This window comes from Delphinus delphis, chromosome 14 (assembly GCF_949987515.2).
Source record: "Delphinus delphis chromosome 14, mDelDel1.2, whole genome shotgun sequence".
Taxonomy (NCBI): domain Eukaryota; kingdom Metazoa; phylum Chordata; class Mammalia; order Artiodactyla; family Delphinidae; genus Delphinus; species Delphinus delphis.
Window position 1 is genome coordinate 49,203,388 of NC_082696.1, and position 27,805 is coordinate 49,231,192.

The 27,805-nt window shown below is 37.2% G+C and overlaps 1 protein-coding gene across 1 annotated transcript in view; it reads right to left on the reverse strand.

Annotated features, from left to right (window-relative positions):
• Positions 1-27,805, reverse strand: part of FIG4 (FIG4 phosphoinositide 5-phosphatase) — a 130,102-nt gene that overhangs the window by 78,706 nt on the left and 23,591 nt on the right. The window contains exons 2-10 of the mRNA XM_060030106.1: positions 27,392-27,490; positions 25,505-25,628; positions 19,163-19,319; positions 15,804-15,854; positions 10,656-10,804; positions 7,572-7,700; positions 5,192-5,292; positions 3,776-3,938; positions 3,232-3,329 (exon numbers count right to left, since the gene is read on the reverse strand). Of these exons, the coding sequence (XP_059886089.1) occupies positions 3,232-3,329; positions 3,776-3,938; positions 5,192-5,292; positions 7,572-7,700; positions 10,656-10,804; positions 15,804-15,854; positions 19,163-19,319; positions 25,505-25,628; positions 27,392-27,490 (1,071 nt within the window). The remainder of the gene's footprint in view (positions 1-3,231; positions 3,330-3,775; positions 3,939-5,191; positions 5,293-7,571; positions 7,701-10,655; positions 10,805-15,803; positions 15,855-19,162; positions 19,320-25,504; positions 25,629-27,391; positions 27,491-27,805) is intronic.

Sequence of the window (27,805 nt, forward strand, 5' to 3'; positions counted from 1 at the left end):
CTTTGTACCTGCTGTTTCCTTTCTTCTTGGCCTTGTTAATGCCTCTTCGTTCAGGCTGAGCTGACTCATCGCTTCCTCAGGGAAGACTTCTTTCCCCTTATAAGCTCTCATAGCATCGTAACCCAGTGTCGGTACCTCTGCATCACTTCACCATCTCCTCTGTTAGACTGGTAGCCCTGGGAAGGCAGCCACTGCTTCTATGATTGCCCTGGCACAAAGGAAACCTTCAGAACTGCTTGTCAAATGGTGGACTAAATGGACATAGGATTACTTGGTTTTTAATTAAATTGAATTATACTTACTAACCGACTTCTCAGAATAATCTCAGATACTACTAGTTTGTCGGCCAACTGCCACAAACATAATATAACAAAACCCTTGCTTTTCATACACTCAGAGTTTTCCTGGCCACAGAATGAGATTCTTCCATTTCACTTCATTGCAACAGAGACAGCCATGATTTGTTTTTAAAATATAGAATTCAGTATTATTTTATTATTGGTTTCTGATTTTTTTAACATCTTTGCTGGAGTATAATTGCTTTACAATGGTGTGTTAGTTTCTGCTTTATAACAAAGTGATCAGCTATATGTATACTTACATACCCATATCTCCTCCCTCTTGCGTCGTCTCCCTCTCACCCTCCCTATCCCACCCCTCTAGGTGGACACAAAGCATGGAGCCGATCTCCCTGTGCTATGCAGCTGCTTCCCACTAGCTAGCTATTTTACGTTTGGTAGTGTATGTATGTCCATGCCACTCTCTCACTTCGTCCCAGCTTATCCTTCCCCCTCCCCGTGTCCTCAAGTCCATTCTCTACGTCTGTGTTTTTATTCCTGTCCTGCCCCTAGGTTTTTCAGAACGTTTTTTTTTTTGGTCCCATGTATATGTGTTAGCATATAGTATTATGTTTTTCCTTTTCTGACTTACTTCACTCTGTATGACAGTCTCTAGGTCCATCCACCTCACTACAAATAACTCAATTTCATTTCTTTTTATGGCTCAGTAATATTCCATTGTATATATGTGCCACATCTTTTTTATCCATTCATCCGATGATGGACACTTAGGTTGCTTCCATGTCCTGGCTACTGTAAACAGAGCTGCAATGAACATTGTGGTACATGACTCTTTGTGAATTATGGTTTTCTCAGGGTATATGCCCAGTAGTGGGATTGCTGGGTCGTATGGTAGTTCTATTTTTAGTTTTTTAAGGAACCTTCATACTGTTCTCCATAGTGGCTGTATCAATTTACATTCCCACCAACAGCACAAGAGGGTTCCCTTTTCTCCACACCCTCTCCAGCATTTATTGTTTGTAGATTTTTTTGATGATGGCCATTCTGACTGGTGTGAGGTGATACTTCATTGTAGTTTTGATTTGCATTTCTCTAATGATTAGTGATGTTCAGCATTCTTCCATGTGTTTGTTGGCAATCTGGATATCTTCTCTGGAGAAATATCTATTTCGGTCTTCTGCCCGTTTTTGGATTGGGTTGTTTGTTTTTTTGATATTGAGCTACGTGAGCTGCTTGTAAATTTTAGACATTAATTCTTTGTCAGTTGCTTCATTTGCAAATATTTTCTCCCATTCGGAGGGTGGTCTTTTCATCTTGTTTATGGTGTCCTTTGCTGTGCAAAAGCTTTTAAGTTTCATTAGGTCCCATTTGTTTATTTTTGCTTTTATTTCCATTTCTCTAGGAGGTGGGTCAAAAAGGATCTTGCTGTGATTTATGTCATAGAGTGTACATGCCTATGTTTTCCTCTCAGAGTTTGATAGTATCTGGCCTTACATTTAGGTCTTTAATCCATTTTGAGTTTATTTTTGTGTATGGTGTTAGGAAGTGTTCTAATTTCATTCATTTACACGTAGCTGTCCAGTTTTCCCAGCACCACTTATTGAAGAGGCTGTCTTTACTCCATTGTATACTCTTGCCTCCTTTATCAAAGATAAGGTGACCACATGTGCATGGGTTTATCTCTGGGCTTTCTATCCTGTTCCATTGATCTATATTTCTGTTTTTGTGCCAGTACCATACTGTCTTGATGACTGTAGTTTTGTAGTAAAGTCTGAACTCTGGGAGCCTGATTCCTCCAGCTCCGTTTTTCCTTCTCAAGATTGCTTTGGCTGTTTGGGGTCTTTTGTGTTCCCATACAAATTGTGAAATTTTTTGTTCTAGCTATGTGAAAAATGCCATTGGTAGTTTGATAGGGATTGCACTGAATCTGTAGATTGCTCTGGGTAGTAGAGTCATTTTCACAATGTTGATTCTTCCAATCCAAGAACATGGTATCTCTCCATCTGTTTGTATCATCTTTAATTTCTTTCATCAGTGTCTTATAGTTTTCTGCATATAGGTTTCTTGTCTCCTTAGGTAGGTTTATTCTTAGGTATTTTATTCTTTTTGTTGCAATGGTAAATGGGAGTGTTCGCTTAATTTCTCTTTCAGATTTTTCATCATTAGTGTATAAGAATGCAAGAGATTTCTGTGCATTAATTTTGTAACCTGCTACATTACCAAGTTCATTGATTAGCTCTAGTAGTTTTCTGGTAGCATCTTTAGGATTCTCTGTGTATAGTATCATGTCATCTGCAAACAGTGACAGATTTACTTCTTCTTTTCCGATTTGGATTCCTTTCATTTCTTCTTATCTAGTCGCCCTGCCCTCTACCCCGGCCTTTGACCTGACTGCCTACTCATATACACAAGATACGTTGACCAGTGTACTCTGACAAGGAAGCACAGAATTATGAAGCCAGGCCACCACTCTGTCCACCCGATCCTTGAGCTACAACCACACCCAATTTCTGAATCTAGTCTTTAGATCCCACTACCACATATTATCTTGCCCAGCAGATCTTGTGGATGGTCAACGAAGTGGTTGTATCAAGGCTAGGCTGTGGCTGTTTGACCTCCATGCTTCCTTCTCCAAGCTGTCCTAGAAGCTGAGGCAGAATTTCACCTGCACCTAGTTCACCCCAGAAAATCAGGAGACTGACACGCTCATTGCTCTCTTCCCTAGGGAACACACCACGGATTCTCCCACGTACCCAGGGAAGAGGCCACATGGAATCAGAGGCCAAAGGACAGAGGCTCAGACACCGTGAGCCATCATAGCATGATAAATCCACAAGTCTCTCCTCTGGGGAGAGGTAAGGCAGGCTTGTTAAACCCCTCCATGTTGTCCAGTGTAACTGAATTTCATAACCAAACAGATAGCACGTCATACCTTCACTAAATTTAAGATGATGATGGGGGAGCCAAACCTCTGAAGCATCTGGTCAAAGTGAAGAGCAGCCACATGGGCAAATGGATCTGCCTGATCCACTGGGGGGGACAAAAAAAAATGAGTAAGTACCAGAATGAAAACTGTAAAGAAAGAATAAAAGAAGTACAGTGTTTTGTTTTGCATTATAATGTTTAAAGAAATGCAATTCAACTAATCTTCTGGTAGTTTCATGTCTCAAATTCCTCTCGAGCTTATCAATCATTCTTCATGTATTTATTGAATTTGAATGATTCTTACATTTCTGAATATAAATAATTACATTTATATTTTATAATATAAATAATTTACTAGTGGCCAAAATTAAAAATACATATATAAAAGTTACTGCATAAAAATATTAGTAGTCCTTCTTCTAAATGATCTACTCTTCAGTACTAAAACTTCATTAAAACCCAAGCATTTATGAGATTTCTGTGATAGTAGTTCATTATCTCTAAATGTGGGTAAAGAAGAGTTACTATTAAAAAAAGACTGTTCCACGCACATGTAATAGGTGGCTTAGGCATCATAGTTGAAATGTCCTGAGACCAGTATAAGGGAACTGATCCTCTAACTTGCACATAAGAAGAATAACTTCCTGCAGTAAAAGACATGACAGAAGCATCGCAGAGTATTTGTTCCGTTTCCACTTCATTTGCAACATCACCCTGGAAAGAAAGGTGCGTTTAAAAATATTTTATATCCTTAGAATTTTTTAATGGAAAAAATTTCAAGTACACAATGAAAATATAATTCTTAGTCTTAGAATGTTTTAAAAGAGGTAAACGTTGATCAACATTCAATGTGCATATTAAAAAAAGGAAAATCATTAAAATGCAATAAAGGAAGCAATTAAAAATAGCAGAGAATAGACAAGGGAAAAATCAAGTTAAGTAGCTAATAATACAAGTAATAGATAGAGAACAGCTTGAGTGATATAAATGGCAGAGAAGGAGACCAAAAAAAACCAATCACATGAAATTATACAGGAGGTTAGGAAGACCAGTGAAATATAAGAATTCAATTCTGAAGACCAAGGAGGAATAAAAGGACAAAAGAAAGAGATTCCAATAAAAGATGTCTGACGGAGAGAAAAAAAAAAATCTTGAGATAGCTTTACCTATAAAAGTATATGATGATATGACAAAGAATAATTTTAGAGGCATTAATAATATACCTGTTTAATTACCCTTGAAATATTCAAAAGTAAAAAATAGAGTTGCAAAATTCTGCTTTTTTCTTAAAGCACCAGTTATAACTATGTTCACTGCTGATATAATTTTAAGAACAAATGTTGCTATTTTAAGGCAGGATCAAAACCCAATGTCTTGCTCAATCTGTCTACTCAATCACACATCTGCCTAAGATTCAAGTTGTCTGTTGCAAAGAGAGATGGAACACTCAAAGGACATTACATGACTGAAGGCAGGACAGATAAATTTGTTGTTATTTTCTAGGGATGAGTAGAGAAGGAGTCTGTCTTGAGCCAAACGAAAGCAGAGGGAAGGGGGTAAAGGGTTTCCCATGCCTTGCTCTACTCAGTCTTCTTATCAAGGATGCATTTCCAATGAGTGCTCCCCTCCATTTATTCCTTGGGTGGAGGTGCTTTGCTATTTTAGTCTCTCCACTAAATATGTACTACATTTTTTCATATATTACAGAAATGACTCATCCTCCAAAACATTAGACATTTCATAACCCCCTAAGGTATTGCATAACTCTAAGATAGTTGATTTTTCAGAATATCTGTACATTAGTCATATTTCTCACAAGTTTCCGATACTCTAGAGAATTCATTATTCTCTTGATAATGTCCCAAACTAAGAAATTCCACTTTCTAAAATTCCACTTTGCTTCACCTGCCAGCAAAGCTGATGTAAAAAGTTAAATCGCCAGCAGTGTTGTTGTTTTCCCATCTTACCTCACAGTTTGCACCCCTCTTGAGAAAACGGGTCCCAGCGAACTTACTGGATCTTCTAGCTATTAAAGTGACATACACAGGTCGTCCATAGATCAACAGCTCTTGGAAATCAAGTTAAAGCTGTTTAGCATTCATGACTGTCACACCAAACCAAGAGAATCATTACACCCAATATACTTTGTCCAGTAGGTTAAAGAACACCAAAAAGCTCCACCCAAGAATGGAACAACATTGGGTCTAACTGTTCTTTCCAATTATGCAGGTATTAAGGCAAAAACGAACCTCACTAAGGAGTGGTTTCCATGAACTTCAGAGGAAATGGTAATCAGATGTACGGTTATCGGCCAAGGGAAGACCTGTGGTCCCTCCTTATAGACAAGTATGGATGTAAACAGGTACAACTAAACCTTCCTTAGTCTTCAGAGACCATATACCTGTCAAAGTGAGCAAATGTCACTTAACAGGGTGTTTGAATTATGAAGCAATAGATAACTCTGAGGGAATGGAGTTAGTATAATACAGTGAGAGTACCCAAATTTGTGACCTAACTGCAAAATTGAACACTGGGAACTGTTTAATCAAAATAACGTTTATTAATTATGTCACCTTATTTAACTTTCTGAGCCTCCATTTCATCTTCTATAAAATGGTACAAGTACTAAAAAACGTAACCAATTTTATTAGGTGGTTGGGAAGACTAGGTTAGGTAATGTGTGTAATGGTTACTACTGCCTGGCCTATAGCAAACGTTCAGTAAATAGCAATGACTTTTATCTCATGTAGACTTCCAGAATTCATTAAATGCTTGATAACTGGGAGACTAGAGTCAACATTTCAATGAACGAGCTTTAAAATTATAATCTATGGTGCTATTCACTACTTTAAAAAAACCCATTTATTGTACTTATGCCAGGCCCTGAGTTAGCTCTTGAGAAATACAAAACAGTTTAGAATTACCTTTTAGAAACTGTCTTTAGCAACTGTAGCACATTCCTTTTAGTGTCCTTGGTGGTGCAAACTGTGTGCTTTTACAGGTTGATTTTACTTTTGGAAGCAGAAAGAGTATTTCAGAGCCAAATCTCATTATTCAGTGAATGATCAATCAGATAATACCACTCACTGGTTGAAAATGATTATAAAGTAATGAGCCATTTCAAGTGTAGCACACAAATCTCACTCATCTTCATTCCCAAAGTCCTCTGCATCTTCACCCAGCCTCTCCTTGCCCTCATTTGCCACCAAGAAGGCAGCACAGGTCCTCTTCAAGGCTAATCTCTCCAGCTCTTCCCCCTGACTCCACTCCTCCCAAAAGGTCTGACGCAAGAAAGCATAATATTGGTTCATCACATTCACCCACTTAATGGTCTCAAAACAACCACTCCTTTAAAGTTTTCACTCTAGGTTTTTAAAAAAACCTAGAACACAAGGAAGAATGTCAACTAGAAAGCAGGCTAGGTGCACAAATGCCCTACATGATCTCAGAAGGGGACAGGAAAAACCAAAACACCACTCCTAGAAAGACACTGCCTTCCTAAACCTCATAACGTAATAGCACACGTTGAGAGGTTTCAACATAGCGAAATTAAATACAAGGACAAAAGGTATTTATAAAATTGAACTCATCGGCTTAATCCAAGGCTCAACCTATGTCTATTTAATCTATTATGCCCTAATCCAGACCTTCATTACATTATGCCTGAACCACTGCAATCTTTTCCTAACAAGTGTCCCTTGTTCTAGTCTCATTTTACTTAATCCACCTTGAAAATAGCTATCCACTCAAGCTTCCTAAGTACTAATTTGTATGTTACCCTCTTGAAAAAAAACTTTCAAAAGCTGTAGCACCAAACCCAAAGTCCTTGGTCAGACCACCAAAGCAATCTGGCGACTGGCAGTCTGACTCCCCCTAAACGATCTCCTTCCCACTACACTGTACCTCCCAGGGGTTTTATCGATATATACAAGCCACAAGTACACTCCCATGAACTTTTCCATCTCTACATTTATGGTGCTTCCCCAGTCCACAATCTCATTACCAAGGCCTGCCTTTTGACTGAGGCCAGGCCAAGTTCAACTTTTCCTGTGAGCCTGCCCCATCCTCCCCACCTGTCAGGGATTCTGCTCCTTCTCTTCGGTAAGAATGATACTTACTACCTGTATCGCTTCCTGTGCACATAGGTTTTCTTCCTTGTTATTTGTCTGTATACATAGTAGATCTGCATTCCTGTTTGTATTTCAACTACGTGGAATGCATAGGTAATTATAATCTATCTGTTGGATGCATAGACAATTGTAATCTTATAATTCATACATAGCTTTCTACAAATCGGTACAGCATAAGTTTAATAATATGTATCTTAATTTTTTTAAAAAAGGATACTTGACTGCCCACAGAACCCATGAATAATATACAGCAGCCAGTCACGATGGACAGTATTTTTAATTATATCCAGAAGTTCGCCGTTCCACACGTACTTCATATAAGGCTCACTACAGATCCCAAATACACCTGAAAAATAAGAGTTGGTATCAGAAAGATAAGGAAATTGGTTGACATTCGTTTTTAAGTTCTTAAACTTTTGTTTTTAATTTCAAAATGCCTGATCAATATCATTGCTGTTTTCAGTAGATATAACTCATCTCGTTGCCCAGAACACTGTGCTGATTCTGTACAAAGTTAAAGAAAACACACATTTTCTGATCTGTGAGTTTTTAACCTAAGAGAGAAGAAAACAGCTGGGAAATTAAGGAGAGGTGTACAAATACATGAATAAGGCCAAGAGACAGCAAGGACTGCAGCTGGGAGCATGGCTCTGGTGTCAGAGTGCCTGGGTCCAAATCCAAGCTCTGCCTCATCAGCAGGGTGACAGGTGTGACCAAGAGGGTTACTTACTCCCAGTGCCCCTGTTTCCTCATTTGTGCCTGTATCCTGGGATTGTTATAAAGATGAGATAAGTTGATAATGTACATAAAGTGCTCAGAACAAGTCTGGTGTCTTACTGATACTTCCATAAGTGGTAGTTGTTATCATATCAAGCTTTTTCTATACAACAAAACTAATTTCATCAAGCATGATTTCAGGATATCCAAATAAATTTATTAAACATCAATGAGTTTTACAAAACTTATATAAAGTACAAAATAAAACAAGTATATTTAAAAGATAATGGCTTAAAAGATCGTTAACAGTTCTGGATAGAGGCAGTCAATACTCTTCTCAAAACATGTATGTTAAGAGTGTTTATATACTATGACAAACACTTTGGTTTTATTCATAAAAACTAAGCCTTCTCTACCTCTTCAATGACATTACACTGAGCATGAATAATGGATTGGAGTCCTGTCTTTGCCACTTACCAGCTCTGTGACCTTTGGCAAGTTACGTAACATCTCAGAACCTCAATTTTCTAAACTGTGAAATGATGGTAGTAGTCACCACAGAGATATTATTCAGATTAAAAAAATAATATATGCAAAGTGACTAACTTGCTGCCTGACACATTAGAGATTTTTTAAAAATGTATTATTTTCCTTTTCTACCTACCCCGATAACTATTACCCTCACCCTCTCTTTCCTATCAGTTTCCCCCTGTGTAGTAGGAGAATAATGCATCCCTCCCCTACAGAAAAGATGTCTATGTCCTAATCACCAGAACCTGTGAATATGTTATGTTACAATGCCAAGAAGGAATTAAAATTGCAGATGGAATTAAAGTTGTTAATCAGATGACCTTAAGATGGGGAGACTATTCTGGATTGTCCAAGTGGGCCCAATGTAATCACAGGTCATTATAAGTGAAAGGGGGAAACAGGAGTGTGTCAGAGTGATGTAATGTGGGAAAACCCTCGGCTGGCCATTGCTGGCTTTGAAGATGAAAAGGGCAAGAAAATGGATTTTTCCCTAGGGTCTCAAGAAAGGAACGCAGCCTTGCTGACACTCTAACTTTAGTCCACTGAGACCTCCTTTGGACTTCTGACTCCCATAAGATAATATATTTGTATAGTTTTAAGTCACTGAGTTTGTGGTAATTTCTTATAGCAGCTATAAAAACCTAATACACAGTTATTCATATCTATCAAGTAGAACTGCTTGACAGATAGTAAAAAATTAAGTAGATTTCAGAGGCTTAATTCAGATCCCAGAACAGATATTCAAATTCAGATGTGAGATGAGACATAGTGCAAATTTGGTAATACTTTTAGCTTTTCTATTACTAAGTATGATATTTAGAAGAAATGATGTGACAAATATTCAGGCACACATTATTTTACCCTCCACCTGTCTCTAGGGGTACAGGTTACAATCCAGATGTCTGAACCATGGCAAATTTACGTGATCTAGATGTTTTGGGGTAGGGAGGGTGCACTGGGTTTGGCCTTAGCTCAAGAGATATTCAATCTAATAAACTAACAAGAGTCAAGGCAATAACAGAGACGGCATTCAGTCTAAGTAACAGTCTAAGTCTTCTTAGAGTGGACCAGAACCTTTGGCAAAATGCTAATAGAGTACAGCCTCTTTCTGTGTGTCCTGTAAGGACAAACCTTCTGGAACTTACATTCTACCTCTGCACTCACATCTCCATCACTATATAGAAGGCACACTGAGGAAGGCACCCAAAGACACTACTAACTTTTTATGTTTCCATAGTAAGCCCAATTCAGTTAAACTGTCTTAAGTTTGAAGCAATTCCTTCACAACATTAACTCTAGCAATGTCTCTGGCTTTAGATTTCTAGACCAACCCCCAAATCCAGGGATAAAGGTACCAATACTATTCTGTGACTGGTTAGTCCCAGATGTCCAGGGCCACCCTAGACTAGTCACACACACGTCCTGCAGTAATCCCACAATGGTCTTGACAGAAGCAGGGCTTGTGAGGGACCAGAGGGGCAAGTTGAGACCAATCAAAGTCAGAACAGCCTCTGACCTATTGCAATGGTTCCTCTAGACATTGGCCTTGTGATCTTAATCTCTAGGCCTCAGTTTCCTACTTAGCCTTTATTTCTTCAAAGTAGCATTATACCTACTGAGCAGAGTTTTTATGAGGATTAGAGATATGACATATAAATGTCTAGGATACAATGGGCAAGCCATGGTAACTGTTTTCTAAAACTCAACCCATACACAATTGGTCTCTATGAAGAAAAATAAGGTGGTGATGTGTATTCTCCAATATTTAAAAAGAAAATTCTCCATTCAAGGACTAAACTGAATGTATTCCATAAAAGGTGCATGAAATTTTGCTAGAAAACATCAGTATACAATTTTCTGGCTTGCCCACAAATGAAATTCATTTGGTGATGCATGATCTCTATAAAAATGAATTGGTCAAGTTCCTATACCTGAAACAACCTGATATAAGGACAAAGAGCAAAGAGGAAAGGAGAAATATGAGTGAATTTAATGAGATGCCGTTTCATAGATGCCACATTAACATATATTGGATGTGCTGAAAACCACCTACCGCTTCCACCCTGTGTAATTAATCCTTCATCTTCAAAGATGTCGAAACTCTCCTGGCGAGTCTGGGTCGTTTCTGACTTTAACATCTCCAGGGGCATACGCAAGACAGTGAGATTATATTGAAGTGAGTGGGACAAATCATAGCTGTAACTGAGAAAAGAACTGAAACTTAATAAGAATTAGAAAAGCAAAACATATTTCATAGTCTTGGCTCCCAGAAGGAATTAAAACCTATGAACTAAATTACTTAGCACCTGTTAGTCTCCTTGGAAGCAATGCTGTACAAATAAGCACATTAAAACACAGTAAACCATGAATATAATTAGAAATTAAAAAATCACTGCATGACTTAGGCATTTGCATAACTAGAAATATACAATACAATGTGAGTAACCTACATTAATTGATTTGCAGTGTGCATTTTTTGCTTCACACTGACATTAATCTAACTTCAGGGCCTTGTACAAAGGGGTCACACTCTCATATATATCTGAATGGAGTACTAAAAATGTTACAATATCCACTGCAACAGTACATGGTCTGTACTCTAGTTTACCTATGAATGAAAAGAATTCTATTAATTATTACTGGTGGTACAATAACTGACTTAGTAATAAAACAAGAATAAGCAAATAACACAAGCCATCACGGTAAAATACGTTTGAAAAGCATAATAGTCATCCAAAAAATTGTAACAGTCTGTGCAAACAAAATTTGCACAAAATTAACAATTTTTATAAGTATCTCTAGCTATATATTTTTAGCACAGAATTTCAGACAGTACCTAGAATTCTTTAGGTTTACACAAATTTGAAAGTATTTTAGTCATATTTTAAGACGGTTACAATTTTGTCTGGAGACTCACATACATATTTTAATTATTTCTTCCTCAATTTATTAATTATCAAATTATTGATTTACTATTTATTTGTTTGAAATTGATTGATTTCATCTGTGAAATTAAATTTGACCACATCTGCTTGATAGAGCCATTAGTTTTACTAGCATCTAATCTCACAGGGGTAAAATCTGTATTAAAAAGTTGGTTTTGGGGTTTCCCTGGTGGTGTAGTGGTTGAGAGTCTGCCTGCCAATGTGGGGGACACGGGTTCGAGCCCTGGTCTGGGAGGATCCCACATGCCGCAGAGCAACTAGGCCCGTGAGCCACAACTACTGAGCCTGCGCATCTGGAGCTTGTGCTCCACAAGAGAGGCCCGCGCACCGCGATGAAGGGTGGCCCCTGCTCGCCGCAACTAGAGAAAGCCCACACACAGAAACGAAGACCTAACACAGCCAAAAATAAATTAATTAATTAATTAAATTTAAAAAAAGTTGGTTTTTCAATCGCATTTACAAGAGCATAAAAAATGCTTAGGAATAAATTTAACGAAGGAGGTAAGAGATCTGTACACTAAAAATTATAAGACATGGATGAAAAAAATAAGACACAAATAAATGGAAAGATATCCAGTGTTCATGGAACAGAAGAATTAATATTGTTTAAATGTCCATACTACCCAAAGGCATCTATAGATTCAATACAATCCCTATCAAAATGCCAATGACATTTTCCACAGGAATAGAAAAAAAACAATTCTAAGATTTGTATGGAATTACAAAAGACTCCTAATAGCCAAAGCAATCTTAAGAAAGAAGGACAAAGCTGGAGGCATCAAACTTCCTGATTTCAAACCTTACTGCCAAGCTATAGCATTCAAAACAGTGTGTTACTGACATAAAAAAGACACCTAGACCAATGGAATAGAGAGCCCAGAAATAAACCCACTCCTATATAGTCAACTAATATTTGACAAGGGAGCCAAAAAGACTAATGGAGAAACGATAGTCTCTTCAATAAATGGTGCTGGGAAAACTGGACAACCACCAGCAGAAGAATGAAATTGGACCCCTGTATTACACCACTCACAAAAAATTAACTCAAAATGGATTAAAGCCTTAAATGTAAGACCCAAAACTATAAAACTATTAAAAGAAAACATAGGAGAAAACTTCCTTGACACTGTTCTTGATAAAGATGTTTTTTGGATATGACACCAAAAGAGCAAGCAACAAAAGCAAAAATAAACAAACTAAAAAGCTTCTGCACAGAAAAAGAGAGTCAGCAAAATAAAAAGGCAACTTATGGAAGAAAATATTTGCAAACCATCTAACTATTAAGGGGTTAATAGCCAAGATACATAAGGAACTCATACAACTCAACAGGAAACATACAAATAATCCAATTTTAAAATGGGCAAAAGACTTGAATAGACATTTTTCCAAAGAAGACATACAAATGGCCAACAAGTGCATGAAAAGTTGCTCAACATCACAGTAGAGAAATGCAAATCAAAACCACAATGAGATATTACCTCATACCTATTAGAATGGCTATTATAAAACAAACAAAGAAACAGTAAGGGTTGGCAAGGATGTAGAGAAAAGAGAACATTTTGCACTGCTGGTGGGAATGTAAATTGGTGCAGCCACTATGGAAAACAGAATGAAGGTTCCTCAAAAAATTAAAAATAGGGCTTCCCTGGTGGCTCAGTGGTTGGGAATCCGCCTGCAAATGCCGGGGACACGGGTTCAAGCCCTGGTCCAGGAAGATCCCATATGCTGCGGAGCAACTAAGCCCGTGTGCCACAACTACCGAGCCTGCGCTCTTGAGCCCGTGAGCCACAACTGCTGAGCCCCGTGCCACAACTCCTGAAGCCTGCATGCCTAGAGCCCGTGCTCTGGAACAAGAGAAGCCACTGCAATGCAAAGCCCACGCACCACAACGAAGAGTAGCCCCCGCTCGCGGCAACCAGAGAAAAGGCCGCGCACAGCAACGAAGACCCAACGCAGCCAAAATCAATCAATAAATAAAATTAAATAAATTTTTGAAAAATTAAAAATAAACTACCATATGATCCAGCAATCCCATTTCTGGGTATATATCCAAAGGAAATGAGATCACTATCTTCAAAAGAGGTATCTGCTCCCCCACGCCCACTGCAGAATTAATGACAACAGCCAAGACATAGAACAACCTGAGTCCATTAACAGATAAATGGATAAAGAAAATGTGGCATATATAAATAATGGGGTATCATTTGGCCATAAAAAAGGAAATCTTGCCTTTTGCAACAACATGGATGGACCTGGAGGGCATTATGCTGAGTGAAATAAGTTAGACAAACAAAGACAAAGACTATGTTCTCACTTACACGTGGAATCTTAAAAAGCTGAACTTATAGAACGAGAGAGTAGAATAGTAGTTGCCAGTGGCAGGGGGAGGAATGGAGAAATGTTGGTCAAAGGGTACAAACTCTTAGCCATAAGATAAATAAGATCTGGATATCTAATGTACAGAGCATGGTAACTATAATTAACAATACTGAATTATATACTTGAAATTTGTTAAGGGAGCAAATCTTAAATGTTATCACTACACACACACACACACACACTACACACAATCACAACTGTGTGATGGGATGAAGGTGTAAACTAACCTTATTGTGGTAATCATTTTGCAATATATACATGTATCTATACATGTATCAATCATCACATTGTACAACTTAAACTTACATATGTCAATAATATCTCAATAAAGCTGGGGGGTGGAGAGAAGTTGGGCTTTTACTTTTTTTTTTTTTTTTTGCGGTACGCGGGCCTCTCACTGTTGTGGCCTCTCCTGTTGCGGAGCACAGGCTCTGGACGCACAGGCTCAGCGGCCATGGCTCACGGACCCAGCCGCTCTGCAGCATGTGGGATCTTCCTGGTCCGGAGCACGAACCCGTGTCCCCTGCATTGGCAGGCAGACTCTCAACCACTGCGCCACCAGGGAAGCCCCGGGCTTTTACTTTTAACAATCAATTCTTCCTGCTTTATTCTAGCTGAATCATAACAATGCAGTATAACCTTTCCAGAAGTCTTTAACCTCATATTTTTACTTATGGAATGACTTGTTCAGAACTCAGTATGGGGATGCAGACGAAGCTGAAAAGGGTGAATCAGGAGAAGGCCATTTCTAACAGTACCACTGAGCTTCAGTAATAACTCACAGAGACTATAAACATAATTAAGCAATAAAGGCTGAAAAGCAAATGATGGAAACAAATACAATGGAAATATACTTTCAATAAACATTGGTGGAAGCAAAAATTATTTCTTTAGGAGCCCTTCACTATACTATTGCTAAATTAATTAACTGTCTTCGGTTTCACATCAATGAAGACATAATCCACTCTACACAGTAGACAAGTTTTTCTTTATTTCATAAAGAAATGGTTAACTATATTAACAGTTTAAAAATAAATTTAAAGTAATGCAAAGTATCCCAAAAGTATGTAACACCAATAGCTACAACACTCTGGGTCCTCTTCTAGTCCCATGACTCAAGTCCTTATTGCTATATGCTATTTTATGTTCTACTTTTGAGTTTGGACATTATAGCTGAAAGAAAGTTATTTGGCTACATGGAAAATTCTATTTACCTGGCCTACATATTGGTCACATCATCAGTGGTATAATATTTTATCATGATGCTCTGCTATACTTTGCTTGCTTATTTTTCAATTATCGATATTTGGGTTGTCCCTGTGTTTGTTGGTTTGCTTGTTTGGGCCATGATAAATAGAGAAGCTATTAATGTCCCTTTACAAATAAGGATTAATATTTTATCTCCTGATTTATTACCTTCAGGCATATTTTCATATATACTTAATGCTACATTCCTCTCCAGGAAAGTTAGTAATTTACAATGCCAGTAGCGGTATGTTGGTATTTCAACAGTTCTTCTTATTTTGAATTTATTTTTACCTAATTTTGCTAGATTGTTAAATTGAAAACTGTGAAACTGTTACAACTCTGTATATAGACTGAATGCAGATTTCATTTTTGTAGTTCAAAACTAAAAGATAAGAATATTTCCTTAAAATTCTAATAAAGATGATTTTTATAGTGAGAATAATTACAATTTATCCATTCAAAATTTCAAATATCAGATTTTTAAAAGGAGGAAATACTTGTATTTGTACTATTTTAGATGAAAAACTTTGGCTATTTTAAAAAAAAGAATAACTTAAGTACTACTGATTCTGTTTTTACCCTATGGAAAATTATATAAACATTTAAGAGAATGATAAGAGCAAACATACCTAAAGTAAAAATTGCTGGACAGGTCCACATTTTGAAATATTCGTAGATACCTGAAAAAAAATGATGACTATAGTTAACAACCTGATGACTATAGTTACCACTGCTATATGATATACATGAAAGTTAAGAGAGTAGATACTGAGTCCTCATAACAAGGAAAGAAATTTTCTTCTTTTTTTTTCTTTTTCTTTTTATTGTATCTATATGAGATGACGGATGCTAACTAAACCTACTGCAGTAATCATTTCACAATATATTATATCTAAGTCAAACCATTATGCTGAACACCTTAAAGTAACACAGTGATGTATGTCAATTTTATCTCAATAAAACTGGGGAAAAAAATGACCAAAAAACCCCAAAGCATATTGCATTCACACAACACCATTATTTGTTCATAGCTTAACATATACATATATATACCTTTATATTTGTAAATACACTCATTGAAACTGAGAAATTCAATCCATAACTGGAGAAGAGATTTCAACTGGAGCAATTTCTAAGTATCCTGATCATCACTTGAGACCCTTAACTTTAGTTTGACCGCTTCCTCATCACTGATTATGCCAGAGAGGGAAAGTCATGCCCTTACATACATAGGGCGCTTAGACTTTGGGCAAGACAGAAGTAAATACTGTTCTTGTTTTCACAATATGCTTTGAGGTTGGAGAGAGTAGAGGAACAAAAACAAGCAGAAATGTTTGTGGGTCACCATAATTTTAAGCTGCAAAGTTTTTTTAAACTGAAAAAAAAGTGCAGAATAAAATGTCCATGTATCTACCGCTCAGGATTAATAAATGTTAACACTTTTTCATATTCATTTCAACCTTTTAAAGACACTGATCACAAATGGGTATTGAATTTGTCATATATATATATATGAAAAATATATATATAAATATAAATACATACACACACACACACACACACACATATTTTTTGGCCACGCTGTGCAGCTTGTGGGATCTTAGTTCCCCAACCAGGGATCGAACCTGTGCCCTCGGCAGTGAAAGCACGGAGTCCTAACCACCGGACAGCCAGGGAATTCCCTCAAATACATTTTCTACATATATTAAGATAGTCATAATTTTTCCCAACAATATTTTAACATGGTGAATTGCTCTAGCAAATTTTATAATGTTGATACAACCATACATCAGAGGGGTAACATCTACTTATCATTTTGTATGAAATGTTTTATGGTACTTTATTTCCTAATATCATACCAAACATTTTTACTTAAATGCATTATTGGATTACATAGTTTTGTAAGTATGGTAAAAGTTTACCTATCCAGTAATAGTGTAAGTCCACCTATAACAAGCTATTAAAATAACTGTATCTTATTCTGGATTATTCCATTTACTATACAATATTAATCACAAGATAAGTTCATTCTTTAAAGACAGTCATATCACTATATAGAAGAGTGTAATTTGTTTTACTATTCTCAGCTAAAGAATCATAAAGATGAGGCTTATAAATAATATAAACCTCTTTAATTTTTCCCCAACCCTTGGATTTCTATGCACTGGCCTATCTGATTCACTTTTTTAAATTAATTTATTTTTTATTGAAGTATTGTTGATTTACAATGTTTCAAGCCTACAGCAAAGTGATTCAGTTATATATATATACACACACGTATATGTATATATATACTCTTTCAGATTCTTTTCCATTATAGGTTACTACAAGATATTGAATATAGTTCCCTGTGCTATACAGTAGATCCTTGTTTTTTATCTATTTTATATATAGTAGTGTGTATCTGTTAATCCCAAATTCCTAATTTATTGCCCCCCCCTTCCCCTCTGGTAAATTTGTTTCTTATGTCTGTGAGTCTATTTCTGTCTTGTAAATAAGTTCATTTGTATCATTTTTTTAGATTCCTCTCTGATTCACTTTTATTCAATATACTATGCCTGCCTATAAGCTATAAGAGACATAATTTTTTTGTTCGTATAAGACAAAAGTCCACTCTATCCGGTAAACTCTACTTACCCCTGTGTAAACAAATTATGTTTTAAATACTCCACTTCCAAATACCAAAGACAATGCCACAAAGGTCCAGAAAACCACTATCTAAGAGGGTCTTAAACAAGAGAGCCACACCACCTTTAAATTCCAGTTCATGTATCTAGAACAACACCATGAAAGTACTCAGTGAAATTAAAATCTAAACTGTTACCTTCCCTAAAAACTTATAAGCATGCCTAACTTTGTTCCATTTTAACCTTTATAATATTAAAATAAACCAATTCTAATCTTTTCTCTATCATTTTATTAATTTATTAATAGCCTTTCCCCACATGCCCAAGGTTCCAGTAATTTCCCCCCAAAACTTTTTAAAGGTTTCAAATCCATAGAAAAATTGGGGGAAAAAATAGTGTAATAAACAGCAGTATATCCTTCACCTGAATTCACTGTTGAACATTTCTCATTATACATTTATACACACATACATTCTCTCTCTTTAAATATACATGTACATTTTATTTTTCTAAACCATTTACAGTAAGTAGCAGACATGATGAAACCTCAGTCCTAAATATTTTATTTTATATCTATTATGAACAAGGACAATCTCCTGAGTAACCACAATATCATTATACACCCAACATTTAATACTGATCCAATATCCCCTAGTATATAGTCCATATACAAACCGTTCCAGTACAGTCCTTTATAGCTGTGTGTGTGTGTGCGTGCACGCACGTGTACATGAGCATGCACGCACATGTTTTAATCCTGGATCTAACAGAAATTCAAGTGTTGCACTTTGTCATGTCTATTCTAAACTCTAGAACAACTCTCTGGCTCTTCCTGTGTTGCACGACATTGACATTTTTGGAGGGTCCAGGCCAGTGTCTTACAGAAAGTCCCACAATATGGATTTATCTGATTATTTCCTCATGCTTAGATTTAAGTTAAATATTTTTAGTAAGAAAACTACACAGGTAGTGGGCGTCCTTCCCATTGCTTCACGTTAAGAGGTAAATAATGTCAGTTTTGTCTCATTATTGGTGATGCTGAATTTGATCATTTGGTGAGTATGTTTGCCATTTTTTTCTCTTTGTAAATAATAAAGATAGTTATGGAGTATGGTATGTTGAGACTGAGTGAATATCTGTTCCTCAATAATAACCTCTCACCTAATGGTTTTAGGAGCCATTGTTGATTCTTGCCCAAATCCATTGTTTTAATGGAGGGTTTTTAATAGCACTTGAACAAAAGCTGTAGCATTCTGAGCCAGTATTTTACATTTTAACATAACATTTATAATCTTTTGACTATGTTTTATTTTCTAATTGGTCTACCAGGTAAAAAAATAGCAGTTACCACCAGTACATACCTAGCTTCATCAGGATGAGTAATACGTACAGAATCATTGGGTATATAGATCATATTTGTATCTTCAATCTTATATATTGCATGACCTCCAATATCTGCCATCTTCCTCCTTTTGGTTATTAACACAATATAATAGCCTTCTAAAAACCTGACAAAGCCTACACAACAAAAAAAGAAAGATAAATACATTTCCTAAACTTAGTAATGCTTTTAGATACATGTTTAAAAGGCAAAAGACTTTTGACACATTTCCTACTTTATTATTTCTATGATTTACAGCCATACAAATTTTCGGTTGTCTTAGAATGATTCTCTAGAAATATTTATCTCACTTAAAAATATTGCTCTAAACAAACTGATTAAATAAAGACCATATGTATTAATGTTCAGTAGCACTAAGTTCTCAGCAACACACTAGTTACCGCACAGTCTTGGTTAAAAATGTTCTGGCTCCCAGAACTTTTGCTTTGGGAGTTAAAACTAACTCTCTTGGTTGGTTGGGGGGAGAGGGAGGGGAACACTTCTGAACTGGTTACGTCAGGAGCTCAGCAGAGCCTCTCCCCAGTGAAACAACCACAACTGGTAAAAATTATAAAAACAAAACAAAACATTGAAAGTTTCTGGAAATTCTCCTAATGGCATACAGCAAGTGGAGAAACATTTATTCAAGAAAATCTACTAGATCTTGGAAAGAACAGGAAGTCTGTGACATACGAAACATCATTTGTTTCCCTTCTACACCCTTCTCCCAATTCAGTGGGACAGAATATCTACTCCCGGCAGGTGTTGCCAAAAAAGACAGTACTCCTTCCTCCCTCCCCAGCTCTCAGTCTAGAGCCTTGGTTTCTGCTCAGGAGGTGCAGGGCACCAGCATTTCCCATTCCTTCCAGCTCTGTGCTGCAGACGCTTTATTCCAGGCAAGCACATCTGAAAGTGGGGGCTCCTTTCTTCTACCCAGTCCTACTTGCAGAGTGGAGGCTTTACCCCAGCACAAATACTGGATCCCATCACCCCCACTCACTGACAGAGTGAGTCAGATACGGTCACTTACAGCTGACTGCCCATCAGAAACAGTAGAGGCCAGAGGGCTGTGGGATAACATATTCAAAGCACTGAAAGAAAAACTCAACCAAGGATCTTATATATAGCGTAACCATTTTTCAAAACTAACTTTCTTATGTGCATGTGTGGGTGTACTCACTCACTCTCTTTCTCTCTCTGTTACACTCTATAAAGCCTGAGCTAGGATCTTGGTGCTATAAATGGCTGCTCTAGATTTGGCAAATACTCATTGTCTGTGTCTTGTTATTCTTAACTGACAAAAAAGAAAATCAGTAATTGAACATATTAACATAAATGAGCCAAAATATATAAAAGACACCTCATGGATTTTATGAACCTGGCTACTTCTATTAAAACCATGAAAAATACTTATATTTGAGAGATCCACAAAGCACATTTTTAAAAAATGTTCGTTTATGCTCCTCCCCACCTCCCCTTGGAGACTAGCTAAAAATTCCCTGACTAAAGCTAAAGGATTTAAGATAGGAGAAAAAGCTAATGTCAACCTCATTAAAAGTTAGGAAGCAGTTATCCTTTTAGAAGGCTAAAACCTACAAAATTAAGGGGCTTGGGAGCAGCATAAAAACACCCAAAAAAGAGAATCTAATTGGTTTTAAATAATAAATATTCCCAAGATGAATGAGTTTCCCCTTTGTTCTTGCTATATATTTACTTTTTATAGAAAAAAACCTCTCTATAATAATTTCTTCCAACCTGCATTCCAACTGAATTTTAAGTTTTCAGCTCTATTTCATCCTACGTGTCCCTTCATAATTTTGATGAAGTAAATATACTGCACAAAAGAATATTTTCTACCAGCATAAAATGCTTTCAGCATATTATGAGATTATTTTCTTTTTCCTTTTTACTACCAGTTGGAAACGTCACTCCTTTTTAAAAGGTTCCTATCAAATATAACCAACAATTAAAAGGCTTTAGCTTGGCATAGACCTCTGTCAAGAGTCAGCCTATTCATCGTTTTAACATACTGAAAACCAGAACAAGTTTTTTCATCTTCATTCTACATACTTCTGATCCCAGACCAATTTCCCTGAGTGTTTCCCAGATGCCTAGATGACAGTCATCACGCAAAAGTGATTTCTCTCTCTCTGAGTAAAGAAGGCTGTGTCATTTGAGTTGGAAACCAAGCAAAGTAAATAAAAAAGGACAGTGTGAGAGGATGGAGTGGTGTGGAGTTCTGGTGGCTGGAGAGGACCCACAAGCCCACCAACAGGGAAGAGGGCAGTATCCTGCTGGGAGGTCACCGTGTCAGCTAGTCACTATCTTAAAAGCCTTCAGGGGGCTTCCCTGGTGGCGCAGTGGTTGAGAGTCCGCCTGCCGATGCAGGGGACACGGGTTCGTGCCCCAGTCCGGGAAGATCCCACATGCTTCGGAGCGGCTGGGCCCGTGAGCCATGGCCGCTAAGCCTGCGCGTCAGGAGCCTGTGCTCCGCAATGGGAGCGGCCACAACAGTGAGAGGCCCGCATACCGCAAAAAAAAAAAAAAAAAAGCCTTCAGGGAAAACAGCACTCTGGCAGAGAAGTATCAAAAACCACAAGGAACCAAAGTGACTCTCTAACACCAAATCTACTGTTCCCTTACTAGTCTGAGGCTCACACTTTATTGTTGTTTTCCCTGTATCTTGGATCTGCAATCTATTTCTAAGGGTATTGCTTTAAAGAACAACTGAGTCCATCACTTAGTCTGCTATAATGACACATTGTACTAGCAGCTTACAAGAGTATCTTCTGACAGGTGACACACGCAGAAAAAAGACATATATCAAAAGGGGCTGGATGGTCCCAGAGCTGAGAGTAGTAAGGACTACAGGCCACCAGCCACCGACTCCATCTGCGTGCCCCAGGACCAGATAAAACAACTATGTGAGGGATGCTCATGATCCCATCCCGTGGTCTCCCAAGCCTCCTGCTGGCTGCCAAATAACAATGGAGCAGGTCAGAAATGGGCAAGGTAGCTATAGGACAGGATCAATCCATGTCTGGGGACCAGTAATGGTCCCTGTGGTTTCGGTACCAGCCCATGAAAAGACAAGTAAACGAATTGAAAGTAAGGGTTTAGAAACATCTGAGTTTATGATCAATGAACTTGCCTTGAACAGGCAAGACTAGTTTGGGTATTACTGAACTTATGTGATGAATCACATGTGGCCCAAGCTGAAGACAAGCTATGCACAGTAGGATCCTGTGTTGGTCTGTGACACATTTCTGGAAAAAACTGGTTGGTCCTTTACTACAGATAGTTGAGAAGCACTGCTCTAGATTCTTATAGATTGTGAATTAAATTAACCACGATAACAGTCCAAAACATCCCAGCCAAAGTGCTATTCACAAATTAGGCATGCTGAAAAAGTTGAGAGAAAATATTTCAGTCACAGAAGACAACCACTCTAGTCCTTTCACACATGTATTATTTTGACAACCAGACTATACATTTTTCAAAGATAAGCATTTTGTGTTTTGCTATTTCAGTAGCCCTCATTATTTCTAAGGCAGTACTAGACAAATCATAGCCTTTTATTTACTCCCTATTTACTCTTAAAGATTCTAAGCTTTATTTACATGGTTGAACTGGAATACATAAAGTGCACTGCCCTGAAAATAACAAATGCTTACTTAGTACATTACTGTGTCACTCTACTGGTAGGTTAGTCTTTTAGTGACTTCACCATCCAAGGACAGTCTCAAAGAGGCCTCAAATTGCGAGAGAAATTGCTACCACAATACCTAAGAATGCCACCTAAGAGAAACATGGAGACACCTTCAGCCCTTACCCAAAGTTTATTAACTAATACTTGTGTATAAAATGAGTATCTGGTTATAAACTTGGTCATCAATTGATTAAAATAAAGCTTTGGTTTTATAAGCTTAGTTATCAACAGATTTAAAATGAGGCAAGGATGAATTGGGAGACTGGGATTGACATATGTACACTAATATGTATAAAATAGATAACTAATAAGAACCTGCTGTATAAAAATAAATAAAATAAAATTCAAAATAAAATAAAATAAAATGAGGCAAGGAATATTGCTAAAAGCAAATATGCCCAGAACAATGAAGAATGATGAAAGTACCATTACAACAACACAGTACAGCATCTAGAGGGCACTTAGTGTAAAGGCAAACTGCCCAATACAACTCCAGAACACCCGAGGGCAGCTATTTTTAAACATAGGTCAATACCTGATCTTCAATTCGTTATACTTAATCATCAAGGAAGGTTCAATTTTGAATAATTAACCCTGGCTAATGAGGCATTCAATATTACATACACTTTAGGAAATTTCCATTTTAAAAAGCTGTAATAAAGTATCAGCATTTAAAGGAATGAATTTAACCTATTAAGTAACTAATTAAGCCTACTGTATTTGAGACACATTTTACTTACAAGTTTTTTTTCTTTAACATATAAGTAACACTTAAAGTGGAATTTAACACATATGGAATGTATGGAATTTAAACATATGAACTCACTTGACATACACCGACATGCATACGCCCACAAACAGGTACCCATTAAACATGAAACCTCAAGGGATTTGTCAAGACTGAGCAGAATGTACAGAGAAGGGGCCAGTCCTATGGAGAGGAAATCAATCACACCTACCACTCTCAACTTTCCCTGGCAGCCGCCTAAGGCACAAAATGCACCTAAATGGATTACACATTGAAGGGCTATGAGAGCACACGGAGAAAAATGAACTGCAAATACGGCGGAACATGAATGATCAAAGTCTCAACAAATATAGGGTCACCAAAGAGAAAGTACTAATCAAAAAAATGAACATGAGAATATGAAACTATATAACATAGTTCAGACCATATTAATTTTGTTAGCATCTATAGACACCAATCACTCAGTCAATATTGCATACAGTCCAGTAGGTTTAAGAAGCAGAGAGATAATTTTGTAAGTGTTAAAAAAAAAAAAAAAGACTCAAAATAAGGCTCTGCCAACAGGGAAGCTGAGATACAACTGCCCTCTGCTTGGCTTCCAAGGTCCCAGTGACCTGGCCTCACCCAACTACTTGCCAGCATCCCAGGACCCATGGGCATCTTCATGCCCGCACCTCTGCTGTTGCCCCTACTGGAGCTCTCTCCTCCCTTCCCCACATCCATCCAAATCTTGCTTCTCCTCCAGGGTCCAGCCTGAGTCTCATCATCTTCAGGAAATCTTTCCTTGTCATTCCAGGTCCAAAAAGTCTACCTCTTATGTAATCTCCAATACCATTTACCTTTGACTACACAGCTGGGCTCTTAATTCCAATCCTGGAGTTGTTTTCATATGCACTGGGTTTTGTCCCCCATCCTAGTCCAATCATCTTAAGACTCCCCGGGACAAACCCATGGTAGAGCAAAGACAGGTTTACTGACCCACTAAGGACAACACACCAGAAGAACTGTGAGGCATCTCACAAATGCCCCACAAGCCAGACCACAGACTACTTAAAGGCCAAGGCCATTTCTATATTTGTTCATGAATAAATATAGGCGTTATTATAGGATTTGGGGACACGATTAGGTAAAATTTAAACAAAGAGACTCAAACCAAAGCAAGACTGTATGTAAAGAGATAAACATCAAGTCTAGATTGTGAAGCAGACTCATGGTCTCATTTCTTTGAAAGCAGCAAAGTTAGCAGAGCTGTAGACTGTTGTGTCCAGAAACCCCTTATCTGAAACTCTGCATGAGTTGTCAATCGAGGCTGCTTCTCTGTGTCAAAATGACTTAGCTCATACAGGCAAGAGGGGCATGTTTTCTCTTACTGACACAATTTTAAAGAGCAAAGTTTCTGATAGTCTGTGATTTTAGAGAACAAAGTTTCTCAGTGAGTAAGAAAGCAGTTGTCATTCAGAGAAAGGGGTTATGACACTTTACACTGTAGCATGTCCTTGGGAGAGATTCCTCTTAATTTAATAGCTGGTTTTACCTGTATCTGTTTTTCCAGCTGATGTTTACAGTCCAAGCCAATTTTTACTTTTTCATTCCTTGACAAGACAGACTCCTTAAAGGTCCACACCATCGCTACATTTGTTCCTATCCCACACGAAACTGAACACAGTCCTAAGCACATAGCAGATGCTATATAAAGGCTGTTTGATACTTGGCTGATAGATAATTCAGTTTTAAACAACCAAAGCCACAGAGGATGGGTCATATTTATAAACCTATATAAATATAAGCCTTGCAAACTATCTTCAAGGAGTCTATGTAGGAAAAAAAAAAAAAAAGAGGTAGTAAGAGGGATGCATGTTTCTTACCTACAACACCAAAAGCTGAAACAGCTCGAAATAACCCAGATGATCCTTTCTGTCCCATCTTTGTCCTATTTCCTAGATCCAAGCGGCCAAGAAGTTCTCGCACTTCTTGCTGAGTATATACATGCTAGAAATAAGCAAATTTAATCTGTAAGGTTGTGCTCGCTTTTTAGGTTCATTATTTAGTTACCCCTGAAAATTAGAAGTTGCCTACAACTTTACATCATTAGCTATTTCAGAGAAGTATACATAATAGTGCAGGACTAAGGTACAATTTAAAAAAGCCAACAAATTCTTTTTTTTTTTAACATCTTTATTCGAGTATAATTGCTTTACAATGGTGTGTTAGTTCCTGCTTTATAACAAAGTGAATCAGCTATACATATACATATATCCCCATATCTCCTCCGTCTTGCGTCTCTGTCCCATCCTCCCTGTCCCACCCCTGTAGGTGGTCGCAAAGCACCGAGCTGATCTCCCTGTGCTATGCGGCTGCTTCCCACTAGCTGTCTATTTTACGTTTGGTAGTGTATATATGTCCATGCCACTCTCTCACTTCGTCCCAGTTTACCCTTCCCCCTCCCCGTGTCCTCAAGTCCATTCTCTACCTCTGCGTCTTTATTCCTGTCCTGCCCTAGGTTCTTCAGAACCGTTTTTTTTTTTTTTTTTTAGATTCCACATATATATGTGTTAGCATACGGTATTTGTTTTTCTCTTTCTGACTGACTTCACTCTGTATGACAGTCTCTAGGTCTATCCACCTCACTACAAATAACTCAATTTCGTTTCTTTTTATTAAAGCCAACAAATTCTTTAACGTTAGCAGTTAAGGGTGGTTCCTGGATCCCAGGCTGCTGTACTAAAAAGGTGTATCAAAACCTTATCTTCTGGACAGAGATTCAGAGATTTAAGGTACCCACAGACAAGTTTCAAGAAATCTATAAACCCCTTAAAATTGTATGCAAAGTTTTGGTTAAACGTGCATATGTGCATTTTTATGAGAAGGCCCATAGCTTTCCTTAGATTCTCAAAGAGATCCCTGATCAACCACTCCTACCCACAAAGAAAGCCAAGAATCATTACATTATATTAATAAAAACTCCCAGATGGTGTGTGTGTTGGGGATGGGATAGGAACCACGACACCCAGGAGTACAGGAAGTCACAAAATACAATTTATCTAAAATTATTATAATATAGAAAATAGCTTTGCAAAGAGCTTATGTAAAATGGCTTCCAAACTGTAGCTACTAACATATTTGAAAAACCAGGCATCTACATGGATTCAGAAATATTCACAGACAGGAACCTCAATACAAAGGGTCAGTTAGGTGCTCTCATTTGAGAGTTAAAATTAACTGGTCAATTCCACCTTATTGTATTTCCCTTTTGACTAAAAGCCTCATATTTTTGAGCCACCTGAATTAAGTCTGTATTTCCAACTCTGGATAATATAACATCTGGATAAGAATAGCTTAACATTTCTCCAGCAAGTGATCAGAAGAGACCCTACCAGTCCTTTGTGACTTCAAGTAGCTTCATATTAAAGCAGAGTAATAAATAATCTCTTTGGTGGATGAAATACTAAGAATTATATTGAATCCTTAAAATGGAACTCCTTTAAGAAAATATATTCATTATCTTACCCAAAGAGTTTGCTTTGTAAAACAAATCAAAATGAGGGACAAAGTGTAATTCTGGCATACTTTCCGACATCAGTAATTTCCAGAAACCAGATAAAAGATTCAAATTCTAGCCAACCATGAAAAATTATAATTTTTAGATGTATGATAAAAAAAAGTATATGTCACTAGAAGCTGTAAGGATATTTCATATCCTGTAAACAACAAGTACAAGTTTCTGTTTGTATTCAGGTTTTCAAGATACTTACCCTATCATCAATTATTACCAAATCTTTTGGTTCTGTTCTATCAATTTTCAAAACACGATATTTTGTTTCTGCATGATTGCTCCCAACTAGAAAGTATCTCTATAAATAAAAAGAAATGTCATTAGTTTTTTAAGGCAGTTTGCCTTATACACATTTTATAGTCACTTCAATTTTTTTAATTAAATACAGTAAAGTCAGGTTACTTTTTAAAAGAAATATTTCTGTTAAGTATAACTGGCAGATTAAAGAAAGGCTGATTCTAAAAGGTCAACTTTAAAATTGAAATATTCGTAGTGGTGTCATGATAAGCATCAGTCTGATATTTAAAATGTACCCAGTAACCAGGCCAGATGAATTTAATTATATTATACAGAGATTAACCTGATTGGAGACTCATGTTTAAACTTTCCCAGG